The sequence below is a fragment of the Dermacentor andersoni genome, chromosome 9 (genome assembly GCF_023375885.2).
Source record: "Dermacentor andersoni chromosome 9, qqDerAnde1_hic_scaffold, whole genome shotgun sequence".
NCBI lineage: Eukaryota > Metazoa > Arthropoda > Arachnida > Ixodida > Ixodidae > Dermacentor > Dermacentor andersoni.
In genome coordinates this window covers 115,207,270-115,234,547 of record NC_092822.1, presented here as the reverse complement: position 1 = coordinate 115,234,547, position 27,278 = coordinate 115,207,270, and the positions used below count along the sequence as shown (strand labels likewise).

At 47.7% G+C, this 27,278-nt stretch overlaps 1 protein-coding gene and 1 pseudogene across 1 annotated transcript in view; one reads left to right on the top strand and one right to left on the bottom strand.

Annotated features, from left to right (window-relative positions):
* The window catches only part of LOC126529616 (protein lifeguard 4-like), a 41,154-nt gene that overhangs the window by 5,378 nt on the left and 8,498 nt on the right, over positions 1 to 27,278 (top strand). The window contains exons 4-5 of the mRNA XM_050177133.3: positions 8,340 to 8,373; positions 22,892 to 23,009. Of these exons, the coding sequence (XP_050033090.1) occupies positions 8,340 to 8,373; positions 22,892 to 23,009 (152 nt within the window). The remainder of the gene's footprint in view (positions 1 to 8,339; positions 8,374 to 22,891; positions 23,010 to 27,278) is intronic.
* On the bottom strand, positions 13,435 to 15,950 carry LOC140213180 (uncharacterized; annotated as a pseudogene).

Sequence of the window (27,278 nt, the reverse complement as noted above, 5' to 3'; positions counted from 1 at the left end):
CGGCAGAGCAAAAGTGGTCAGCTATGAAGTAAGTTGTTCCAACACAATCAGTGGAGTGTCACTTCAATTCAGAACGTGCTCCAGATCAACTAGTAGAATTTATCTAAGACACGGTGGATTAGGGCATGATCTTTGTGATTAGTACTGTTCACTCTTAAGGTACTGCTAATAAGGCTGTACTAATGCTAGTGTCATGGTTCATTGAAACTGTTTCACTGTCATGATTGAACGGTTGTGAAGTGCACATATGCTGCAATATAAGTTCACTTGATGTGGTGACCACGCTCTTAATGTTGAGGAAGCCAATCTGCTAAACGTAGTGTTCTGTCAGCCTGATGTTTTAGAATGGGAGAGCATCACCAACTCTATGAAGAAAAGGCATACAAATTTCAACGAAATCTTTCTTTCAAATGAATGACACGTGGGGTGCGTAAAACAATGATTTGTGTGTAGGTACGGCTTGTTGAAGTTACGTGTATGATCTCCATCCACCACAGTCACATTTCAATGGTGGCACAATTCAGAAATGCCCATGTGCAGTGCTTTGGGGGAAGGTTAAATAACCCCAGGTAGTCAAAGTTAATCTAGAGCCCTTCGCTTAGGCATTCCTCGTAGCGCACTGTGCAGCTTTGGGATGGTAAACCCCATAAGTTTATCTTACAGGGATACTGTATAAAAGTTTTGCCGCCAAGATTTTGAGCCTAAATGAAAGCTCGAGTGCTGAAACTGGCTCACACAACCTTGTTTTCAGGCAGAAACTAGCAGAAAATAACAAATTTAAAGCATTTTTCGCAAAATATCGCGTCTGGCAGCAGCACCGTGAACTAGAGAAAGTGGCATTTCTGTGAAGTCTGTGCTGGATACTGGCGTGCGAGCCATCACCTGTGTCTCTCCACTTGCATGGATGGTGCCGATTGGCAGTGAACGACGTTTTGACCGAGCAGTTGCTTGTGGCCGCATGCTTGCTTTTGCAAGTGGAGCTTGTGCCCAAGTCTTTAAAGTCACTGTTTTTGTTGTGTGCTGCTCTGTAATGTGATCAGTGAAGCATCTGGCACAATGCAGGAGAATGCCTCTACGCTGCTGTGCGCAAAGGTGTCAGAAAAGTATCGTCAGGTGAGACAATCCACGTCATACCGTTTCGGCAGAGCCGAAGCTTCGAAGGATATGGATTAGCACTGCACGCCCATCGCAGCCAACATGGGTACAATCAAAGTGCGACTTTCTGTGCTTCGAACACTTTGAGAACAGTGACTATCAGACGAGAAATGCTTTGCTGCAGCTGTGGCATGTCAGCAAAAGGGCGGTGTGGCATCATAGTAGCGGGTTCCTTCAATACTTTTCATATGGTCATGAAACTTTTGCCTAGTGCTATGGGAGAGCTTCATATAGTGCCCACAGTGGACACACAACGCTAGTGCAAGTAGAAAGTCAACTGGCTCAGATGCCAAATGGACGCTGCAGGCGTTCTGTGCATACTGTTATGCCATACTACGTGCCTATCATCAAGGCGACAAGAGCTCCCACTTCTCCATGACGAATTAAGAATTCGACATGGATGATGTCATCACCCACCCCTCCTGATACCTGCCGACGAGGAGTTGCCAAAGGGACTTAAGGGAGGACTGGCGCATTGTGAAGACAGAGAGTCACCTCCAGCCACCCGGTCGGTCTGATGCACTCTTACAACTATATGTGCACTATCATCCACTGTCTGTAAATATCGCATGAAGTTTTTTGTTTCTTCTTCGTCCATCGAAAGAGTCCGTCTCTCGTCCTCCACCCTGAAGTCACAACAGTGGATGGCAAGCTGTGGGATTCGAAGCCAGGTAATGCCCGCTACACTGCTCAACCACAGCCACGACCGGCGTGAGCTATGTTGGATGGCTGAGTGCCCGCCGTTTACCTTTCGAGTCACGAGACCTTTGTCGCACATGTAAATGCTAAGGACAATTGCTCAAGTGTTCTGAAAGGGTTGTAGTGGTTTTGTCTTAGTTCTCTTCAGGCCTTGCATAGATTTCCAGCTTCGGAAGCAAAGCTAATTTAGAGGCAAAACATGAGACGAGCCGTCAGATCGCGATGGAGAAACTCAGGGTACAGGACCTTCTTGATGTTTGTCAGGAGATGGGCATTTCGATCGCCACAGAAAGGTGAAAGAAAGCCATTCTGGACGCTATGAGGGCAGAAGAGGCAACGGAGGAGAAAGTCAAAGAGGTTTGGGGAGAAATCCTTGAGAGGAGAAGCGAGAAAAAAATGCGCGAAGAGGAGCAGAAAAGGCACGAGAAGGCAGAAGAAAAGAATAGGCGCCAAGAGCGAGATCATGCTCTTAAAATGAGAGAACTGGAAATAGAGCTAACTCAAATCAGCTCGGCATGTTCAGTCACCTTTACGTTGGAGACGATACGCCTAAACTTAGAATACAGGACCTGGTGCTACCGTACAGGATAGGCGACGATATCACACTTTTTCCCGTGAATTTAGAACGTACATGTGAAAAGATAGGGCTGGACGAAAGCCTTTGGTCTCAAAAACTTCTTTCAGTTGTCCCAGGAAAGGCCGCGGAAGTTCTCGCACGCTTGTCTAAAGTAGACTATGAGAACTATGGAAAGGTAAAAGCCGTGCTTCTTCGCAAATACCACCTCTCCATCGAGGCATTTTGACAGCGGTTTAGACAGGCAAAAAGGGGCAGTGAGTTGCACACTGAGTTCTCGTATGAGTTAATGTCTAACTTAAAAGAGTGGCTCGAAAGTGCAGAAGTGTATGGCAACCACGACAAGGTGCTTGAATGCATAGCACTGGAGCAGTTTTACAGAGTTCTTCCAGAGGAAGTTAGACTTTGGCTGCAGGAGAGGCTCCCAGAGGTAGACCTAGAGAAAGCAGTGCAGCTTTCGGAGGAATATTGCACGTGCCGAAACTTTCAAGATAAACTGATTCAGGAAGATAGGCCAGAAAAAAAGGACTCTTCTGTAAAGCGGTTTTCCCCTGACAACCCAGTTTTGCTGAATAAGAAATCATCTACGAGCGACGAGTTCAGTAAAGGAGTATTGACCAAGGCTGAAGTGGTGAGGGAGGGGCTAGCATAGACAGCCCAGTAGCCTGAGGCCGCTAAAGCTGAGGCAGACGTAGAGTGCGCATTCACATTCGACCAATTATCTGCTTCTGTTGCAAAAAGGAAGGCCGTATTTCCTCAAATTGCAAGGAGCAAATCACGTTTGTGAGCATTAGCCAGTCAGACGAAAATCTGAGGCTGCTCGAGCCATATATACAGAATGTTGTGGTAAACGAGAAAATGTGCAGGGCACTTCGCAATTCCGCCGCCACCATGGATGTTACTCATCCATCCTGTGTTTCTCCCGGAGACTATACAGGGGAATGCGCCTGGATCGGACAAGTTGCAGAAGAGCACAGCGCGTGCTTGCCAGTTGCCAGGATAACCCTCGAGGGCGCTTTTGGAAGGTTACAAACGGAGGCAGCCGCGAGTCCAAGTTTACCCGAACACTTTTCATATCTTTTTTTTTTGAACAAATTGGAGCAGCTTTTAGAAAAGAAGGGCCGGTCGTTCTCTACCAGTTTTGCTTGCATGACATTAATGGGATCGCGGTCATGCGCCCTCTCAAAGAAACTTGAAAGCTCATCTTCGAACAAGGAAACTGACAATGTATCGGCCTCGCAGCGGTAGCCTAGGCCGATGATACGGCTGATGAAAAGCAGAGGACTCAGACTTGTGACGGGTCATTTACTGGATCAGTGACAGTGGGTGAGGAGCCTTTCAAGACTCAGGAAAACGGGGTGTCTAGGGCTGAAGTGGAAGGTTCACTGCTTAGTCTCGCATCCTTTTGCTGGGAGCAGCTTAGTAGGGTTGACTGAGGTGCTTATTGTGGCACGGAAAAGTGAACCTTTCCTAACTGTGCTGTAGGCTAATGTGAATGAAGGAGTGGCCCGAAAGAACATCTTGTTCTACGCTAAGTCAGGTCTCAAGTACCAGAAATATCAGGATTCTAAGGGTCGGACATACAACCAACTACTTGTCCCAGAAAAGTACCGACCACAGCTTTTAGAGTTAATGCATGGGAATGCTTAGGCAGGTCACGTTGGTATCAAGAAGACAAAAGCTAGGCTAGCACAAGATTTCTATTGGCCAGGATGCTGGAAGGAGATTGAACCACTTGTTCGATCATGCGACACATGTCAGCAAGTTGGTAAATCCAACGACAAGTGGAAGGCCCCAATGAAATTGGTGCCCATTATCACAGAACCATTTTGGAAGCTGCATATTAATGCTGACGGACTTGGCAGAGCCTTTTAGGCTGCAGCCTGTGCTTATCTGAGAGCTTATCCTAGAAGTTAAGTTTTAATGCTACATTCTCATGTATACTTTTGTCTCTTCAGTTTTGTCTCTTCACATTGAAGTTCATTGATAATCACTTACGACACATTATCATGTGAAGGGTATTGTAACGTTAGTGCCACTGATTAAAAAGGAGCCTCCGGATCGTTCGAGAGCCAACTGCAGCCACTCGAATGGGCTATCATTGCAAACCAAGTGACAGGATTTTGCTCGGAGCGAGGCAGGGCAAAATATAAACTTTCTTGATCACCTCAGCTGTGTCTGGCCTGCCCGAATAACTGTTGGGAATTGCTTTTCAATCTATTCTTTAGCTGTTTATTCTCTTTGAATTGTCTTCTTTGAGAGCACTATTTGTAGAGGTCTATATCCCGGGCTCTCTACCGGATGCATGTTTCGTGTTTAGTACAATAACAGTAATGGTGCTGTTGAGACCACAGAGGGGGTTAGATCATTTGTTTTCATGGAGATTGGTCTGGCATTGTGGAGAGCATTGGGAGGGTGCTCACTTTTGCTGAAGTGGTTGGCATTGATTTTCGGTCACTCCGTGAGTTTTCTCAGATCAAAGTAAGGGAAAGACCAGCGGATGAAAGGGCGGTGAAGCCATTTCCTTAACCCCATCAAGGACATCACTCAATCAGAACATCGCATACGTCGAGCCGTGTCGAACAGTTTGACTTGTGGATGTATTATCTGGCAGCGGGGGTGCTGTTGTGTCATACCACGTGCTTATCATCGAGGCGACAGGAGTGGCCATACTACGTGCCTATCATCGAGGCGACGAGAGCTCCCACTTCTCCGCAACGAATCAAGAATTCGATGCAGGAGGGGACTTCAAGAAACACCCAGCCATCTCTGTGACAAATCAAGAATTCAACGCGGGTGACGTCATCACCCGCCCCGCCTGGTTCCTGCCGACGAGGAGTCGCCAAAGAGACTTAAGGGAGGACCGGCCCATTGTGAAGACAGAGAGTCGCCTCCAGCCGCCCAGCCGGTCTGATGCGCTCTTACAGCTACATGTATGCTATCATCCACTATATGTAAATATTATATAAAGTTTTTTGTTTCTTCCGTCTCTCGTCCTCCACCCCAAAGTCACAACAGTACGCTCCCTATTGCGCAGTGGTCGATTGCCTGTATCCACGTGTGAATATTGTCGACACAACGTGCAAGTCGCTGCCCTGTTTCTGTAGTGTTCAGTAACTTAAACACGAACAATATTGAAACAACTTCAGCGCATTGTTACGACAATGCCTGCTGTTGCTGCTGCAAGCCATCACACATAACATAATGACGGTCGGTGCACGGCCCTGCACGTGCTGGCACACAATTGCCGGGCGCTGACAATCCTCCAAAAATACAGCCATGTGTTAAAAAATATGTGAAATAATCACTGTGTTCCAAACAGTCACATCTTCAGAGACGAATTTCGATGCTTCCCTCATTTTTTTTTTGCATATTTTTTAAGTATCCCTTTAATGTGTAGCTTGTCAAAGTAAACACTTTGTACGGCTGTCATGTGTGTGAGTGTTGTGATAGTTCGTCTTGCCCAGTCCCTGTCAGCCTGGGGACATAATGTCAGATGATCACTTTTCACGATACTATCACTTTTACGTTGTACTCAGTGTGCTGTATTATTTGAGCAGCTTTGCTCAAGAGCCAATCTGCACACACTGAAAGTGATATCTCCAATAGTGAGTGTCTGAGAATACGTCTCCTGTTGCCATTCCAAGGCAGTGCTGCGAAAATGCCTGTGCTGCATTTATCAGTTTTCAATCAATAAGTTTTGGGTAGAACTGAACCTGGTTGATTTGATTGAATAATGAGTTTTCTTGCTGCAAGGGCTAGTTCTGTCCAAAGAGCTCCAGGCACGTGGTAAGCACGGAAACGAAGTATTTGCTAACGAATGCATAGCCGTGCTGCAGGGAGAATTTCAGAGAATTTTGTGTGTGGGAAGTTTTATTGCATGTACTGTACATTGCAGAGGAAGGAAAATGCTTTACGAAATACATAGCACCTGAGAAGCCAGACATCCAGTTTCACTGTGCTGCTGCTTTCTAGCACAACTGAACACACACATTGTTAAGCTGCAACAAACTATTGCAGTGCATGTCTATTTTCTTTATTCGCAGATACTCTGAACTGTAGCCTGTGTACAGTAATGTAGTAAATTGATCAAGCTAACAAAAAATCCAAGGACCCCAAGCACTTCTTGCGAGTTGTGAATGCAAAAGCATTAATGTATAATTGAACGCCGCTGAGTAGTCCTTGTACTTTTGCGCTGTGAGTCACGTTTTGGAGTTTCGCACTGGGGTATTTTTGAGTTCTGCGATTAACCCTTTCGCTGTCGGACGTTTCTGGCCATGACGCACCCCCAGTGTCGGCTTGGTTTCAGGGAACGAGCATAACAGGGAATGAACATAGCAATTTATTTTTGATTATGATTGGTATACAAATAACATAGTCAATGCAATATGCACATTTCAGTGTTCTGCAGCTGTTGTTAGTAAACATCATCATCATCATCAGCCTGACTATAAAATCTGTTCAACATCCGAATCTGACGATGCGGAACCCTCTTCGTCTCAAGCGACTTTGTCCGAGTCCGAATCCGAGCTCGGCTCGTATTCTGAATCGGAATTCAGCCACCGCTCCCATGAGCAGACGAAGGTCCCGCGCGCCGAGCCATCCGAAAGTAACCGCGCGCAGGGAGGATGCGCTTTCAGTCGCCCGCGCAACGGAGAGAAATGGGACGTTGCGTGATCAAGAAGACAGAGGGAGATGAAAAAAGGCTAAACAAAGTTCGAAGGGCTTTACGTTTACTGCTGCAAGTCGGAAGCGAGGGTGCGGCGAGAGAGCGAAAGCAGCAATCGAGTCACCCTTTTTGGAGAGGCAACGGCACGTGCGCCGGAACTTGACGCGCCGTAGCAGGCACACCAACAGAAGAAAAATAAAAATCTTCAAACCAGCGGAGATTACAGAACAACCCTTGAACCCATAACCACACGCGCGCTACGCATGATCCAGCGAACGCGGAGCCACCGCGCCACTCAGCAAAGAGAAAGTGGGGAGTGGCAGTCGCACCGTACTCTTCAATACATGGGTTACCACAGGTTGGAGCGAATATACGAACTTGTAGAAAGAGTCAACAGATGGCGTGGCCAATCCAGGAGCGCCTGTTTTTGCGCTCAGGCGCGAAATTTTGAACGCACGATAGAGAACGTACCGGTACGTCAGTGACACCGTGGGGGGGGAAGCGCGATGACGTACCGGTACGTCAGTGACAGCGAAAGGGTTAAATTGGTGCAGGTTATTTTTTTCATGCTGTTTCTACGTTAGCATGTGGCTCTAGACCGGAATCATTTAGACGATATTGCTGCGAAATCAAGGACGCTGCATGCCACCAACATCCTGCACAATGAGAGACCGAGGAAGCAGCAGCAGCCACTAAGGCCAGCAGGCGCGCGCAGCACCTAAGCCCATTGAGGGTGAGAGAGAGAGAGATAAGGACTGCACACTCGCTTCCAAGAGCGAGGTGGTTGCACCCATATACGCGTGTCACACGACTGCCTCACCGACGACAGCCTGTCTTGCCCCGCGGCGTCGCATCGCCGTACCTGCTCCGTCGAGGCACATTGCTGACGTGATGCCGCGACAATGCCCTCTGCCCTCATGCAACACCTGGCACGCGACCGCGATAGCAGGTGGTCCATTTAGCCCGCTCTGCTCTGTCAAGGAACACGCATGACAAGGCATCGCAGCCAATGGGAATTTGGGTGCCTTCTCACTGCTACAGATGCCGGCTTTTTTGCTCAATGGGCCATTTGATGGTTTTTCATCAAAACTTTTGCAGTAACCACTGATGATAGTCAATGTAAGCGAATAGTCTAAACAAGCGAGCGAGAGCCGCTCCCCCCACCCCCCTTGCCGCTCCTCCCCACAGCTTTGCTGCGCGAGAGCTTGTGTGCATTGCTGAGTATTGCTTTATTTTTTCCAGACTCTTGTGCAAGCTTTCACCGTTGCTGTTGTTGGTGAGTCTAAAAATCTTGATAATTATTGCTTTGGAAAGATTGCTGTACTTTGTCTTTTCCAAATGTTCACGAGAGGCTTACGCGAGAAAAAAATTTGTGTGTCTGGCTTCATTGGTCAGGTTTGAGGCGTCATACTTGGTAGGGCCTTGTGGTACTCTCTCATTATTTATGATTACAAAATAAGACAGCCTAGATGCTAAGAAATGCTCCTATGAACACATAAGCCAAATATTATTCCTCCACATGCATCAAGGACTTGCCATAATAATACAATCGCACCCACTTATAACAATATTCAAGTACCATGAAAATTTAATTGTTATAACTGATAATTCTTAAAATGAGGTTGCACGAAAAGAGTCAAGATAGGGGGATGGCAGAGCTGTTGTGAGAAAACTATAATGGCAGGGAGGCCAGTGCTCCTCCCCACCACCTTCCTCCATCAGGCTGCTGATTGTGTTGACTTGTTTAACTGTGCTTTTTGCACGCTCCAATCGCATGTACCAAGCCACGGCTGTTGGCGTTCAAGAATGGCACTGCTATAACAACTGCAAAGAGAGGTCACGGAGCGCAGGTGACATGTGAGCTCCGCCGAGGCATTCGCTTTGGTGGCCCCAAAAGGGGCCTTCTAAAGAATACGAGAAGGTTGCCTTGGCAACCTCCCAGGTTTAAAAAGTCCAGAAGAAATGTTAGGGCAAGATTTGCACAAGGAAGTTGCCCTGTACTTTTCGCTGGCTTGCACGAGAAAACCCCATGTCCATCAGCATTGCTTGGTTTATGCAAAGCTTGCTCACATCCTTTTCCAAAGCAACCAGGTTCTCCATGTAGTGCAGGGGAAAGTCCCTCGTGAAAACGAAGCCCCGGAGGGACTGAATTATCTGCAGGGCCTCCTGTGAAGGCAACGTTGAGGCAGCCTGCCCTACCGCATCGTCATTCCTGTTGTGGCCATCACTGTTGCCGTCGCTATCTGATACAAGCACGTTAGCAATGATTGCCTCACCGGTTAGAAGCGCTTAGTTTCCAAATCTATAGCAGTGCGCTTTCTTCTCACCGGCAACGTCATGCATTGACGATGATCAACGGGCAAATTGGCCGTCTTTTGTTTTGGCGGCGAGTCAAACGAGGATGAGAAACCACATCATCAGGAACGACTTTGACGCAACCAACAAAAACAAGCATGAGCGACTTAATCCGTTAGCAGAACTGTGCCAAACCAGGGGCTAGTGAGCAAACTAGGAGCAGTGACGGTTCGCCTCTCGGAACTACTTTGCTACACTCGTAACAAGTGGCAACAAGGGAAAAAGCATTTCAATTTCTCATTCAAGTTTCTTCAAGCTCGTCATCTTTCCACACCCACTTCTACAAACATGAGTTCGTCATTTGTCTAGTGAATTCGATGCAATAGAACTTTGTCATGCCAATGTTCGGCAATCTAAAAGCATTCAATGGAGGAGACGGAGGTGCGTAGCCCTGCTACATTGAATGCCTTGGAGCTTTCTTCATTGCCAGTGACATTGCAGCAGCAAAAAAAAAAAAGTCTGCCTTCTTTATTTGATTTGGGCAGAAGACTTATGCTCTCTTGCGAGATCTCGTTAACGAAACCCGCATAGCCACTGGACAAAGCTTTGCTAGAAATTAATTCAATTCTGGGTGACCATTTTGCCCCAAACCATCTGCCGTTGTTTAGCATTTTAGGTTCAACATGCACGTTCTTGTGGAGGGCGAGTCAGTCGGTAACCTCGTGGCATCACTCTGAAGTATCTCGAAATACCATATTCACTTGATTCTAATGCGTCTTCGATTGTAACGTGGACCTGTTTCCGGGACCAAAAGAAAGGAAAAAAAAGTCCTTTACAGTACTGTGCAACTCATTCTTTCATACAGAAATAAAACTTTCTCTCACTTAGAAAAACAACAATTTACTCCAAATACACTAAAGTTGTGATAAATAAAAGAAGACAGTTTCACCCAAAAGGCAAAGCATCAATTTCCATAGCAAATTAGTAGACAGCTGTACAAAAAGTAAGTCTGGTATGGTGGGCTGAGGCGACCAGGTTCGAAACCAACAGTCAGACCAACTTTTGTCACTGGGTATGTGCCACTGGGTATATGCTGCTCTTCAATGACAAAAAATAACCTTGAAAATTTCTCAAAATCAAAGCCTTATCACATGTCTTCAGACACGTGCCACGTACGGACTTTGTGGTGGCGCCACTGGATGGCACAGAATATCCAGAGGAAAGCACATTAGAGGAACCTGGCTTTGTACACGCCTCATACATGACGGCTTTCGGTGGTGGCAATCTGGCCGGTCACCACATTGCCTCAGCGCTAATTGCATTAACATCAACATTCGTCATGAGAAGGGCTCTTCCAGAATTATCGAGTAAGCTTTCGTATTGTTATGTAGGAAGATGCAGACAAGAAGCTATATGCAGATATATTTACAAACAAATGTGTCGCATTTGGCCAAGAGGCAACAGCCCGTGCTAGCCTCTAATTGCGCCGTCTTCCCACTACTGGTCTCTTCGTCATTGTAAATACTGGTCCGCAGCACTACCCCCGGTGGCAAAAGTGCAGTCTTGGAGCAATTAAAGGCCTGGCTTGGAAGCATTGTAGTAGGCCTTGAGCCTACTGAGGTGCATGACATCACTGGATGCCAGAGTACAGGGTGAGGTCGAACTGACAGGAGCAGTTTCGTATGTCACTGGCGTCACCAGGCACAGCACACAATAGGGCCCCGTGTATCGCGAAAGGAGCTTCTCTGAAAGTACAATGTGACAAGAGGGCAACCACAGGAGCACGCGCGCACCAGACGAGAACTGTGCATCACAATGGCGGGCATCGTACAGCTGCTTATGATTGGTTTGCGAGGCCGTCAGTCGAGTATGTGAAAGCTGACGAGCATCGTCGGTAAGGGCGAGGGCGTTGCATGCATACTCGCTTGTTGAGGTTGCAGTAGGAGGAAGTGCCATATGAAGGGGCAAGGTGGGTTCGTGACCGTACAATAGATAAAATGGAGAAAATCCAGCGGTGTCGTGCCAAGAAGAATTGTACGCAAATGTGACATAAGGAAGGGCAATGTCCTAGTCATGGTGGTCCTTTGAAACCTACATGAACAGCATATCTGTGAAGGTACGGTTTAGTAACTGCTCTGTCAGTCTATTGGTTTGAGAATGGTATGAGAATGAATGTTGAGTGGAGCAGTAGTGCACAATGTTGGCGATAACTTTCGACAAGTTACAACCACGGTCAGTCAGCAGCTCTTTCAGAATGCCATGAAGCAACACGATGTCATGCGAGAGAAAATCTGCAACGTAAGTGGCGCAGCTGGTTGGGAGGGCCTGCGTGATGGTGTATCGGGTGGCATAATCAGTTACAACGGCTACCCATTTGTTCCCAGAAGATGACGTGGAAAAGGGGATGAGAAGGTCTAATCCAACACAAAAGAACAGTTCCACAGGGATGGAGATTGGCTGGAGATGACCGGCTGGTAGCATCTGAGATGTTATTCTGACGCTGGCAGGAATCATAGGCAGCAACATGGTGTTGGACAGAGTGAGCAAGACTGGGCCAATAGAAGCAGTGGCAGACGCGGTTATATGTCCGAGTTACCCCAAGGTGCCTTGCAGTGGGTGCGTCATGAAGCTCAAAGAGCACAGGCCGTCATAGATGTTTGGGCACGACAAGAAGAAGATCAGATCCGCCAGGGAGAAAGTTCCTTTGATACAGAATGCCACCCTAGAAGACATATCGGCGAACTGAGGCGTCGGTAGGTGTAGAGTGCAGATGGTCGATGAGTGCTCGCAGCGATAGGTCCCGTTACTGCTCATCAGCGATGTTAGCAAAGGCAGCCACAGAGAAGGGCTCATCGACCTGGTAGCGAGACAGGCAATCAGCGTCCTTGTGGAGACGGCCAGGTTTGTAGATGACAGAATACAAATATTCTTGGAGGCATAACGGCCAGCGACCAAGTGTTCCAGTAAGATCTTTCACTGAGCACAACCAGCAAAGTTCGTGATGGTCCATGACGACTGAAAAGGGTCGACCATATAAGTATGGGCGGAATTTTGCAACCACCCAGACTAGGGCAACACACTCTGCTCAGTGATGGAATAGTTGCACTGAGGGGATGGGAGGAGCCTGCTAGCACAGTGCCTCCTCTATTTTTCTGTGCCTGGGAAATGGAGCGGAGAACCAAGGGAACCGGCTGTCGGCTCTAGTACGGCTTTTCGCCGCCACGCGCCGCCGCCGGAGTAGGATCATCGTCGCTCACGGAAACGCAGGGCGCGACTGTATACGCAGTTGTTAAATGGTTGAGCTTTCGACTGTATTCGCATTGTTTCAAGTACAAGCAAGACCTTTGTAAACGCGAACCCTGAAGCACTTGTCGCTCTGGGCAACCAGCCTATTTTAGAGGCATGTGTCGTTCGCGGCTATTGCTGTCCGATGCGCTCGCGCGTCGTCTGCTGCGCCGATACGAGAACGCGCGCCAGTTGAAATCCAATGCGTGGAAAAATGTTCTGTCGCCGTTATGTTCGCTTATATGAAAGTCGATATTTGAAAGCAGTGCTTGCCACCATATAATGGGAACGCTTGGGCGCTGAAAGAGCCCCTAACGTCTACTCGTGTAGCAGGGTGCACGCAAGCCGGGAGTTCACGCGCTAAATGGCACGTAATGTCGTGAGACTGCTCTACGGCAAAACGTGATGCCACGTTTCCTTCTTAAAGTTTTTGAGAGTTACATTTGTTGCCACCGCAAGGAAGCCACAGCTGGCGTCAGAAAATGAGGAGCTGTGCCGTGTCATTTAGGAAATCAAAGCTGTTGAATCGTAACGGTGCAAAAACAAACAAAAAGCGCGTTCTGCCCTGCGGTTCTGCAACACATGAAGCTCTGCAGAACCTGCATGCAGACATTACTCCGCAAATAGGGAGGTTCATGTCTTCAATATCAATGAGTTACGAGTCATGGCTCACATTGATTTTACCATTTCAATGGTGGAATTAAAAGCATTTATTGCGGAAGGAAACTACCACATGTCATTGAAGCGTATACCACTCTCACAGTTTCGCGTGCTTTCGCGAAAGGGGCTTTCTTACAAAATGTTTAACTGCGTCGTGCCTATCAGTAACATTGAAGGCGTAGTTGCAGAGGAGCGGCCTCAGGAAACGAACTGATATGAGGTTCATGAGCTTAAGCCTGTGCTCGTTGCTGTCATTGCTCTTGCACTTTAGCAGCTTTGAAGAACAAAGAGCTGGGACGGCGTACTCCACTAAGGTAGTCAGTGGCTTCTGCAAGGTCTGGTGCTCCTGCAGTGCACGGTCAGCAAAATCTCTTAAACAGTCCAGGACAAAGAGAAGTTGGTCCGACGGGTAGAGCAGCCCACCTCGATCTTGGCTCCGAGTGAGCTGAAACAGCGGCTGGTTTCTCACCGCCTCGTACACAAAGTAACACAGTTCTCGCAGTCAATATGCTCGCCTACAACCCTTGCAATGTAGCCCCCCACATAGGCGGTAGCCGAAATCTGTAGCGATGACAGCTGCTGTGGCAAAATTGTCGTATTAAGTCTCTGCAACGCCAATCTTGCTCTCGAGAGCTGGGGCACTGCTTGCACAGTCGACGGCAGGGGAGGCATTGAAGCTGAAGCAGAAGTTGGTTGTGCAGAGGAATGTGCATCACACAGTATGTGTCCCGACATTGCACCACATTCTTTGTGGGCAATATTGGAGGCTGCATTGGACACAGCAATCCCGGTCTTCAGTAGCTTTTCGAGGCCTGACAGTGCAGCCCGAACGTCCAACATGTCGTTGCACCCGGATGACATTCGCAAACTTCCAAAGAGCGATTCAATTGGATCGCTGTTGAATTTTCGAGTGAGCACAAAAGAAAACTTCTCTTCTGTCAACAGATATCTGACGCACGCCACTGTCGAATAGGTGGTTAACAGAATTGCTTCATACGTTTCGGCTGTGAGGAATTCACGAGCATGTCCAGATCTTTTCTTTAACGTCTCCAAGTACATAGGAAAAGTGACCTCAAGCCATTCAAGCCGCAGATCAGCACTGTCGTCAAATTGACGGCCATCCGAAAAATTGTGGCGTATGTGCTGCGTCGTGCTGCTGACATCGTGAAGCACGAACCACCGATAAACGTTCTTCATGAACGTAATTGTTGGGCCTGCGGCTGAAAATGACAGCGCACAAGTGTGTCCAGCCTGATCCTTGAGATGTTCCAAGGCAGCGGTTACACTCGGAGACATGAGCTGGACGGCTTTTGCCACGTTCATCTTTTCTATGTTGCTCGGATAAACATGCTTCCTGCTTAAAAACCGAACAGGCTTTACAGACAAGCCTTTCTGCAGTTCGTAGAGGTCTTTTATGTGTGAAGCAGAAATCTCACCTTTCGGGCCAAAGTCACGCGATAGAAACTGTGACCTCACGTTCTTCAGCACGTGGCACGGATCAAAGCTAATGAAAAGAATCCTGCTGCGGTCACAGGGGTGTTCAATCCGGTAGGTAAGCAGGCCATTTCCAAGCAGTTTCATGCAATTCACGTTCACTTTATGATTGTCCGTGACAAGGCAAACAATCCTAAACCCACAAGCTTCCACTTTTTGCATGACGAAAATCAGCAACTTGTGGAGTTGGGGGCCCGTTAGCCCTTTTGTAAAATAGTAGGCAACTGGAATTCGAAACTTTGTTGTCAGTCCACTGATGACAAAGCACAGGAGCAAATTGGCTAAGATAAGGTCACCGTTTTGCTCTTCCACCCCGATGTCTACTTGCCCAACAAAGCAGTCACGTTGCTTGTTGTATTGCAACTTCTGCTTTACCCTCATCTCGTCAACGATGAGCGAGCAGACCTTTGATTGCGGTTTGTCAAAGTTTTCAGCTTCACATATCAGCCGAGCTTCCACCAGTTTGCTGAAGCCGGTTTCACCACTTGTAGTTCCAATATAGTTGGTTAGGGTCTTTCGGTCTGGAAGCTTCAAAAGCATCTCCCCTCGAATATGTTCGTAGGCTTTCGTTGATAAATGCCTCAGCACCACACAACGTCGAGTAGTTTCTTCAGACCATGTAGGCCTTTTTTTTTTGTAATTGGTAATTTGGTCCACAAGAAACAATGCTGAAGCCTCTTTCTCTGCTGCTCTTTCTCTAATGTAGGAAACGTCTGCAGTCAAAGAGTCCTCCTGCAGTTTCTTGAGCTCCTCTTTGTACTTGTCAATTGTCTGATGTAGTCGCAGTATCTGGCTTCTCAGATCTCTTTCTTTTCTCTTCCATTTGGCCTTTTCGGTAGTGAGCAAAGCAGAGGCCGAGTTGCTGTCGACCTGGACACTTTTGTCGCATGAGGCAGCCTGGTCAGCCCTGTGCACGCATTCATTCTGGCACTGTACACCATGATGGTCTCTTGTTTCGCAGGTAGCGCTTGTAGTATCCATCGGCTCCGATTCTTCAGCTTCGGGACCTGATGTTGCCTGTGTTGCACATGACAGCGGTCGCGAGGCAGCATGGCTACTGGTGCAATCATTCGTTGACTGTTCGTTCGCAGCACGGTCACGTTTAGTGATACTTGCCATGCTTCGTTTAATTGTTGCCTTCGGCTGCAAACGTGAAGGGTAGTCTGCAAAGACGGACAGAACTGCATCCTTCCTCAGCCGCCGTTTTTTTCCTTCTATGAAGTCTTCTGTTCTGAAATGGCGGCTGCATACTCTAGTGTAGTTAGAAGTTGTATTAGGCGACCAATCACCCCGCCTAATTACTGCAAGCCACCTCTCTCGTATACCAGCGGCAGCTGGTATATCGTGAAACGACAGCCCGACAGTCTTTTTTTTTCCGTTCGATTTGCACAATGGTACGCAACAGTAAGACATACTGAGGCATAGGGAACACGTGCTTGCAAAATCCTGAAAGAAGAACAATACGAATTCAAAGTTTCGCAATGTTAGCGCGGCTGGACAGGCTGCATGTGCAACACGTGCGTGCAAAAGCCTGAGAAAAAAGAAAACGGATGCTATGAAATACGAATGCAAGTTTCGCACTGTCAGCGCGACCGGACAGACTGCATGCGGAATACGTACCTGCAAAAGCCTGAGAAAAATCGGAATGCAATCAAACGCAGATGCAAACACGAATTCATCAGCTTTGTACTGCGCGCGGCCCGTCAGCGCCAGCTTACTATCCTACTCACACAGCGCTGCCACGCGGCGGCGGCGACGCGGGCGCCCGACGGCCTGGGGAGAGCGTTCGCCCAGGCACTGAAAAAATAGAGGAGGCACTGGCTAGCATAAGCGACAACGTGGTCGTTGCCGTGCTGGCGTTGTGGTAGTACTGCATTGATTCCATGGCCGCTGGCTTCAGTACGGACTTTGGTAGGCGTAGAAGGATCGAAATGGGTCAGAACGGGTGGCGTTGTTAGAAGGTCGATTAGAAACGAGAATGCAGAGGCCTCGTTATCACCTCACTTGAAAGGGGTGCCTTTCTTCAGAAGCACAGTTAGTGGTCGTGCTATGGCTGCAAAATTTTTCATGAAGTGGCAGAAATAAGAGCAAAGGCCACTAAAGCTGGGCCCATCCTTGACACACTTCGGAACAGGGAAGTGCGTAACAGCATGGATTTTGCTGTCAAGGGCGGCATCAGTGCGAGGTAGGGGATAAACATCCTTTTTTGTGGCCCTGTTAAGGTGCCAGTCGATGCAAAATCGCCGTGAGCCATCTTTCTTTTTCACCAGTACAACAGGTGATGCCCACGGACTACACAACGGTTCAATTAATGTTCTTGGCAAGCATTTTGTGAACTTCTGTGTGAATAACTTGGCGCTCAGCTGGTGACACTCGATATGGGCGGTGATGAATAGGAAGTACATTGGTGGTATTGATGAGGTCTTTAACAGCTGAAGTTTGGGCCAAAGGACGATTGCTAAGGTATCAAAGTAGCACCGATACCCAGCAATATGGACCCGAACCTACACATGGCACGAAGACAAGCAAGAGCAGAGTATGTACAAAGAACACTGGCAACTAGACACGACACAGTGTACGTAGACGCCGCTACCTGCACTCAGGACAGAAACCACAAGAAATGCAAAGTCGCAACGGTGATCAACTCGGACCTAAAAGAAATCACCAGCGCATCAATTCGGAACTGTACGGTAGTTGAGGCCGAAGAGGCAGCCGTGGCTCTAGCGGCAGCGGAGGGCTACCGATCCAACAGGTCCTTAACCATACTCACAGACTCCCAAGCAGCGAGCCGCAACTACCTAAATGGCAGAATCAGCAACAGCGCGCTCCGCATCCTCCGCTCAAGTGGCAACACCGTCAACAACCAGGCCAAACACACGATAGTTTGGGTGCCGGGACATACCGACATTACGGGAAATCAGGAGGCGGATAGGATAGCTCGAGGGCACGCAACAAACCGAGCATCCAACAATCCCGACCCCGCTGAGGAACCCGAGCCGGTAGCCCAAAGCTATTCAGGGATATTAAACTACTACAGAGGCATCAGACGAAAATACCCGCCCCCTCACAAACAACTAAATAGAGAAGACGCCGTAGCATGGCGGCAGCTACAAACGGGAACATTCCCGTGCCTAAACATGCTAAGTAAGATCTACCCCACGCAGTACGAGAGCAAGTGCCCATGGTGTGGAGACAAACCAACCCTATACCATACCACATGGGCTTGCCAGAAAATAGATGGGCTAGCCATAATAAAAAACCCGAGTGCGGAACAGTGGGAGAGGATGCTATCCAGCGACATCCTGAAAGTCCAACAAGGACTAGTAAGGCGTGCACGCAGGGCAGCTACCCTCAGCGGAGCCCTGGACTAGGGGAACCGACCCTGGAGAGAAGATGGAAGACTCCATCTGAAGCCGCAAAAATCACTGCAAAATAGGGAAAATAAACGTTTTTCATCATCATCATAAGGTCAAAAATATTGTGGTATGAAAACAGAATGCAGTAGAGCTCATGTGCATGCTCGGATGGCAAGTCTGGCGTAATCATTTTCTGTAAGTCAGTGATGGTACAAGTTGCCGACTGCAACGGTAGAGGAGCTTCAATCTATTGTCGTCTACTGCAATAGATACTACTGAGTGATCCTCGAATGAGCAAAGCTGGGCCAGAGACATCCTCTGTGGCAGCACTCGTGTCATCAAGCCAAAATTGACCACTAGCAGGCAGACGCTATTCACTGTAATAGATAAAACTGTATGAGGTACTGTGATACCATGTGTAAGGAGGACGTCTTGCATGGGAGCCCTGATAGGGGTGACACAAAGTCGACATAAGTCAGGGGTGAAGCCGGCAAGTGAGTGAAGTCTGCAGAACTGAGGTGACTGAGGGGTGGCTCACCGGGATCCACAACAGGCAGGTCTAAGTGGAGAGTACTGGCTGAACAGTCTATGAGAGCAGAATGCATGGAGAGAGAGTCCAGGCCAAGGGTGATGTTGTGGGGCCAGTGGGTTATGACTATGAAGAGAAAGAGAGCGGAGTGATCGGCGAAGGAGACACGGGCGGTACACATGCCAATTACGAGGGCTGTTCCGCCATGGACAACAGGCGTCATGGCGGGCGTTATTATTTTCTTCAGGCAGTTACGAAGGTCAGCGCTCATGACAGATGAATGCTCCCTATTGTCTATAAAAGCAGACACAGAAACATTGTGGACTTGCATTTCAAGAGGTTTCATCTGAGTGGGCAGCGCCAGTAGAGGATTTGGCGGCATAGGGAGCAATGCAGCATCATCTAGTTTTCCAGCTGGGGGCATCTGTAGAGAGTCTGCGAATATGAGCGATGGGGCTGGGGCAAGCGAGATTGTCAGTGTTGAGGTGAAGGTGACATTGAGTAAGGGTAGTTCAGTGCAGGAGATTCAGTGGCAGCATTATCGGACTGGGCGGTATAGGAACGAGAAGGGCGGCTTGGATGACAGTAGCCAGTATAAGTGGTCTGGGTCCGGGAAATCTAGCGACTGCGACAGTAACGACAAATGTACCCGATTCGACGGCAGTGAAAACAAATGTGCTTGTCGCCAGCAGTGTGCCATTGAGATGGGTTGCGGAAACAAGGCGGGTAATAAGATGTAGGACGGGGCAGAATCGAAGAATCTGGGTGGGCATCAGGGTGATAGGCTGAACAGACGTTGTGGAGACCCATGTTGGTGAATTCTTGGCGAACAACTGCCTGGATCAAAGAAACTGTGACTGCAGGTGAATTAGAGGAGCTGGAATTGAAGCCAGCTAGATAGGGGGCCTCAATCTCTTGCTGGACGATCCTGGTAACGTTGCCAGTGTTGTTGTGACAAGGAGCATCTGCACAGGAAGATGTCGCCACGGTGTTTGGTAAATGGGCAAACTGTTGGTCAATATGTTGGCTTTTTACAAGTTCCAGGTGGCGGCACTCTTTGATAACTTCGTCCACCGTCACCATGTTGTTGAAGACGAGCAAGTTGAAGGTGTCATCAGCAATGCCTTTAAGAATATGGGAAACCTTGTCTGGCTGACTTACTTGTGCGTCAATTTTGCGGCATACAGCCAAGACGTCTTGAATGTACGTGACGTAAAGCTTTGTTGACGTCTGCAGGCAGCTGGATAATGCCTTCTTCACAGCAAGTTGGTGATCGTAAGAGTTGTCGAACAAGTTCTGGAGCTCTTACTTGAGTGTATCCCAACTGGTCAGCTCATCTTCATGTACCCAAAACCAAACTTGAGGTGTGCCACCGAGGTAAAAGACTACGTTGGCAAGCATGATATAGGGTCTCACCGGTTATTGGCTCTGACGCGTTCCCAAAACCAAACTGAGGTGTGTCACCGAAGTAAAAGACTATGTTGGCAAGCATGATAATAGGGTCCCACCGGTTATTGGCTCTGACACGTTCGTACAGGCTGATCCAGTCTTCGACGTCTTCCCCATCGTTTCCCGAGAATATGCTAGGATAACGGGGAGTGGAGAGCGCGGTATAGGTCGCCGAAGTGGCAGCAGGTGTCAGAGCCGGTTGAGTTGAGCGGTCATTGCCAGGAGCCATGATGGAAGGCTCGACATACCATCCACTGCGAAGCTCCGTGACGAAGTACAGAAAACGTCCACCTCCACCAAATATGTTACATAGGAAGATGCAGACGAGAAGCTATATACAAATATATTTACAAACAAATACAGTGCACTTGGCCAAGAGGCAACAGCCCGCGCTAGCCTCTAATTGTCATTGTCTGCACATTACTGGCCTCTTTGTCATAGTAAATACTGGTCCATAGCAGTGTGAAAGCGGTGCATCGTTTCTGCCAACCGACGGTAAAACTCATTCTGTTGCCATCTTGTGATGACAAGAGCGATGCTGACTCTGGTAGCAGCTTATCGCCAATGTCACAAACATGGTATCAGTTTTATGTCTGATTTTAACTGGTTGTCAATTTCGGACACAATCTTTTACGAAGTGGTGTATATGTTAGAATAATTTAAAATACTATAATTCATTGTTAGCTACCATTCTCACATAAAGCTCTACTGAGGCCAAGCAGGAAGTCAACATTTTCAGTGGGACATAGCACGTCTTTAGCACACTCACTGTCCCCTAGCTCTTCCAAGACAGGTGGTGAAGCCATTTAGTTTATCATCGGGGTCTGACGAGGCAAGTTCAGGTTGTTCAGTGGGGCCACTGCCATGATCAAAGTAACAAAAGTCTTAGCTCATAGAAATGTATGGCATGCTGGCATAGAAATTCCAGCCAGGGCCTTCAGTCAAGATTGAATGAACTGAAAAGTCAAGTTGACTGGAGTTGAACTAACAGATGTCTACTTCATTGAGACAGATCTTTGTAGTCTGTTGGAATATGCAAAGAACTGCTGAAGTTGTTTGGTGCATTAATGTTCAGCAAATGAACCTTTCTGATTCAAACTTTGCCTATGTATATGGGAGAGCCTGTAGACTTCAAAACAATGTTGTAAGTATCTTTTTGTATTCCTAAGGTGTTAATTTGTTAGCAGTCATGTCCTCTGGGTTGCCAGTGTAAGTACTACAGCTGTGACACTTCATGTCCTGGATGGAGGCATTGAGGAGAGAAGTGTGCACAAGGGTTGCAAATGCATTCCACAAGGATTAGAAACTCTAATTGCTGGGAAAACACTCCAAGGCAAAACAAGCGGCGAACAAACTCATCTGTCATTGAAATCTAATCCACGGTTCAAGTGCATCACCTATTTGAACATCAACTCATCATACATTACAGCTTAATCACTGGTGCTCGGAGTGCATTCCAGAATGTGCACCTATATTTCTGTCACACATGCAATCTGATTAGACGAGATTCATTTGGAACGGAATTGGTAATAACATTCTGGATTGTTCCGATACATGTAGGTGTGCCTCCTGGCAGGTGATAGCTTTGCAACACTGGTTAGTCGATAAAAAACAGTACCTGAACAATGCCAGACAGTGTGTGCAAGTCATTAGCAGGCTGCATGCCCTGTGGTGTGGCCTCTTTGTCCCGAACTTTGCTTCAGTGAAATTTAGATTGTGATTCTACATGTTCACACAAGTCTCCCTGGATTTTCTTAGTGCAGCTTGTTCAGTGATGGACGTACAGTACAAGCTCGTTAATTCACTACTCGTTAATTCGACATTTCGGATAATTCGAAGTAGTCGCCGCGGTCCGTCCAACAATGCATTGAAAGCAATATGTAACACATCCCGCTTATTCACGCGGAAATCTGCAAAATTTTTTTTTACGTGTGTGATGCTTTTTTGGCACACTTGGTTCAGATCATGGAGGAAGGAAAGCTTAGGAAAGGCCCCGGCCAGCCTGGCTGTATTGCAGAGAGTGTGCCTGAAGTCGCATGCTGCTTTTCGAAAGGGAGCACTTGAACTCATGGTCCACACATCCTCGTTTCCATAGGAACTGCACCCATGAAGCTTTCGCTGCTCTCGGCTTTTGAAGGGCTCGAAAAGAGTTTTCTGCTCGGGCATTTCTCGAAGCACATTCCCTTCTCGAGACAAGCTGCGTTTGGATTGTAGTTTGTGTGCTTGACCATTGTGTTTTGGGTCTGTGAACGGTGAGTGTGAGTGGCAACTAGCAACACAGGCTCTTGCATGTGATGGCTCGGGTCTTCGTTGTCTTCTTCTATGCGTCGCGGAAAAACATTGGAGCACATCTGCCTAGTTGAAACTGGTGCAGAAATTTCGTAGGTTTCTTTCAAAGTTCAAAGCTTGCGCCCATCTGCTCCAGCGAGCTGATTAAATACTCAAAAGTGAAGTGTCATGCCAAAATCGCTGCATGTCTGGCTTCAAAAGCATGACGTCAGGGCCTCTTCTATACTGTTTCTTTCCTCCTTGGTTCAGAGTCACTGATATCACATGCTGCTGTGGCTGGATGGCTTTAAACATTTTGTCAATGCTATTGTTATCCTTTCTTTTCCACGTTCTATCTTGCTTTGTTTGTACTTTCACATCTTCTAAACTGAATGTTTTTCTTGAAATCCATTTACTACGCTCTTTGTGTCGACCTCACCATCAGCGTGTCCTTGCAGTGTCCTTCTACGATCAGATGGCAGTGCTGCAAGCCTTCCTGCTGACGCTGGGCGTCACCGGTGGTCTCACGCTCTACACCTTCCAGAGCAAGCGGGATTTCTCAACATGGGGGGCAGGGTGAGTCTGCGTTCCTTAATTGATTTGTTCCGTGATGTGGAAAGCAAGTGTGCTCACTTGGTGTGCATGTATAAAGCAACTTGGCATTCAGAACTACAGTTATTTCAGGGATGAAACTGTTTCCTTCTTTGCACCTGAAGAACCATTTCGTTTGGGTTTGTGAGCGTCTGATGCGGTTGTCATGGTTTTATGCAAGTCCCACACTTGATCCCAACTATTGCCTTCGAAATTATTTGACTCTAATTACTATTTGCTTCGACTTCACGTCTAACCGTGAAACTGATATTCACACAAGGCTACTTTTCAACAAGTGTATGAATGCTAAGTGACGATGACCATATTGTTGCGTAGGAAGACGCAGACGAAAAGCTATGTACAAGTATATTTACAAGAAAATACGCTGCGCTTGGCCAAGAGGCAACAGCCCGCGCTTGCTTCTCATCGTCGTCGTCATCTTCGCACTGCTCGCCTTTTCGTGATCGCACATATTGTTCCGTAGCACTACCCCCGGCTGCAAAAGTGCCGTCCCGGAGCGACTAAAGATCTGACATGGAAGCAGTGTAGTAGGCCTTGAGCCTACTGACATGCACGACATCACTTAATGCCAGAAGAGAGGACGAGGTTGAACCCACAGGAGCAATTTCGTAAGTCACAGGCGTCACCTGGCGCAGCACGCGGTAGGGCCCTGTGTATCGCGAAAGGAGCTTCTCTGAAAGTCCGACGTGATGGGAGGGCGACCACAGGAGCACGAGCGTACCAGGCGAAAACTGTACGTCACGATGGCGGGCGTTGTAATGACACTGCTGAGTGGCTTGTGAGGCCGTCAGTCGAGCACGGGCAAGCTGGCTTGCATGGTCGGCGAGGGCGATGGCGTCGCGCGCATACTCGCTTGTTCAGATCGCAGCAGGAGGAAGTGCCATGTCTAGGGGCAAGGTAGGTTCGCGACCGTACAGTAGATAAAATGGAGAAAATCCGGCGGTGTCGTGCCGGGAAGAATTGTACGCAAATGTTACGTGAGGAAGGGCAATGTCCCAGTCGTGGTCGTCTTTGGAAACTTACTTGGACAGCATATCGGTAAGAGTACGGTTTAACCGCTCTGTCAGGCCATTGGTTTGAGGATGGTATGAGGTAGTCAGTTTGTGTTGAATGGAGCAGGAACGCACAATGTCAGTGATAACTTTCGAGAAGAAGTTTCGACCACGGTCAGTAAGCAACTGTCGCGGGGCACCATGAAGCAAGATAATGTCACGCAAGAGAAAGTCCGCGACGTCAGTGGCGCAACTGGTAGGGAGAGCCCGAGTGATAGCGTATCGGGTGGCGTAATCAGTTGCGACGGCTACCCATTTGTTCCCAGAGGATTTTATTTATTTATTTATTGATACTGCGGCCCTGTTTCCAGGACCTTAGCAGGGTGCATACAAAGTGAAAAAATCTAAGTACAAAATACAGCGATACATAACATAGGTCACTCGCGATGTACAAATGCAAGCAGTTACTGAACAACACAGTAAATCACTCGCTACATAAACATAGGTGCGACTCAAACAATGGTAGTGAGCATTGAGTTACAACGTCATCAGTAAGATTATTCCATTCAACAATAGTTCTGGGGAAAAAGGAAAATTTGAAGCAATTCTTTTTAGTAATTAACGGTGTTATTGTCTGTGAGTGTCGATGACGTGTAGTATAACCAGTAGAGAAAGTGATAAAGCGTGATGTATCAATGTTGTAATGCCCTTTTATGAGCTGAAATAAAAATTTTAAACGGCATGTTTGGTTCCTTTGTGTCACAGATGGCAATCCACTTCTCTTGAGAAGCTCCGTAACTGAAGTGCGGCCATACGAATTATATATGAATCGTACTGCCCTTTTTTGAACTTTTTCTAGTTTAGTAATGTTTCTTTTAGTAAAAGGATCCCATATGACAATTGCGTATTCCAACATTGGTCGAATGATTGCATTGTAAGAAAGAAAACGCACAGGAGGCGTAGCGAATTTTAGAGAGCGTCTTAGAAAAAATAGTTTTCGAAGGCAGTTTGCCGTGACAGTGTCAACATGTTTGTTCCACGAGAGAGTGTTAGTAATCCAGAGGCCAAGGTATTTATATGCGGTTACCTCAGAAAGCATAATGTTTTCGGCATTGTAGTTGTACAATAAAGGCTTATTTTTTAACGATATTCTCATAAAGACAGTTTTATCGAAGTTAATTTCCATTTGCCAATCATTGCACCATGTTACTATGCTTTTAAAGGCATCATTTAGTCTAATTTGATCGTCAACAGAGGAAATTTTTTCGTACAGAACACAGTCATCAGCGTACAACCTAATACCCACAGAAATCTGATCCACAATGTCATTTATGTAAAGTAAAAACAGAAGCGGACCAAGAACTGATCCTTGGGGGACGCCAGAATCAACGGGCACCTTATCTGAACTGGCTGAATTTAGTGTTACAAACTGACGTCGGTTAGTCAAATAACTCTTTATCCAGGCGAGTAGTTTGTTATTTTGCAGAATGTAGCTTAACTTATGCAACAATTTGTTATGAGAGACCTTATCAAACGCCTTACGGAAATCCATGAAAATTACGTCTGTTTGTTTACCCTCGTTTATGGCTGCTGCAAAGTCATGAATGATTTCTACAAGTTGGGTATTAGTTGAAAATCCTCGCCTAAAGCCGTGCTGCATACAGGTAAGTAGCTTATGTTCTTCAATAAAAGTAGTTATATGTTTGTGAATAATATGCTCTAAAATTTTACAGGCTGTTGAGGTTAGCGAAATTGGACGGTAATTCTGAATGAGCGTTTTGTCACCAGATTTGTGCAAAGGCACGATTCTGGCATCCCGCCAATCATCAGGTACTGCAGCTTCGTTTAAACACCTAGTGTACAGAACATGTAAGTATTTTGCACACCACTCAGCATAACGTTTCAAGAACGCATTTGGGATATTGTCTGGTCCAGGAGATTTTTTTACCTCAAGGTTCAACAGCAGGATGACGTGGGAAAGGGACCGAGCAGGTCTAATCCAACACGAAAGAACGGTTCTACAGGGACGGTGATCGGCTGGAGATGATCGGCAGGTAGCACCTGAGGTTTTTTCCGACGCTGGCAGGGATCACAGGCAGCAACATAGCGTCGAACGGAGCGAGCGAGACCAGGCCAATAGATGCGGCGGCGGACGCGGTCGTACGTGCGGGTTACCCCAAGATGTCCTGCAGTGGGTGCGTCATGCATGTCAAAGAGCCTGTCGCAGCTGTTTTGGCACGACAAGAAGAAGATCAGAGCCGTCAGGGAGGAAGTTCCTTCGATACAGAATGCCGCCCTGGAGGACATATCGGCGAACGGATGCGTCGGTAGGTGTTGAGCGCAGACGCTCGATAAGTGCTTGCAGCGATAGGTCTCGGTACTGCTCATCGGCGATGTTAGCAAAGGCAGACACAGAGAAAATGCCGTTGGCGCTACTACTGTGGGCGTCGTCAGGCTCGTCGACCGGGTAGCGAGACAGGCAGTCAGCGTCCTTGTGTAGACGGCCAGATTTATAGGTGACAGTATACAAATATTCTTGGAGGCGTAAGGCCCAGCGACCAAGTCTTCCTGTAGGATCTTTCAGTGAGCATAACCAGCAAAGCGCGTGATGGTCTGTGACAACGGAAAAGGGTTGGTCATATAAGTATGGGCGGAATTTCGCAACCGCCCAAACTAGGGCCAAACACTCACGCTCAGTGATGGAATAGTGGTGCTCCGCGGGTGAGAGGAGCCTGCTGGTGTAAGCGATAACACGGTCGTAGCCGTGCTGGCGTTGTGCCAGTACTGCGCCAATTCCGTGACCGCTGGCATCAGTACGGACTTCGGTAGGCGCAGAAGGATCGAAATGGGCCGGAACGGGAGGCGTTGTGAGAATGTTGATTAGATGTGAGAATGCAGAGGCCTCGTTATTGCCCCACTGGAAAGGGGCGTCTTTCTTCAAAGGCTCGGTTAGTGGTCGTGCTATGGCGGCGAAATTTCTCACGAAACGGCGGAAGTACGAACAAAGGCCGATGAAGCTGCGCACATCCTTGACACACTTCGGAACAGGGAAGTGCGCAACAGCATGGATCTTGCCTGGGTCCAGTTGCACTCCGTTCGCATCAACGAGATGTCCAAGGACGGTAATCTGGCGACGGCCGAATTGACACTTCGATGCGTTGAGTTGCAGACCGGCTCGACGAAAAACGTCCAGGACTGCTGAGAGGCGCTCGAGGTGCGTAGCGAACGTTGGGGAGAATAT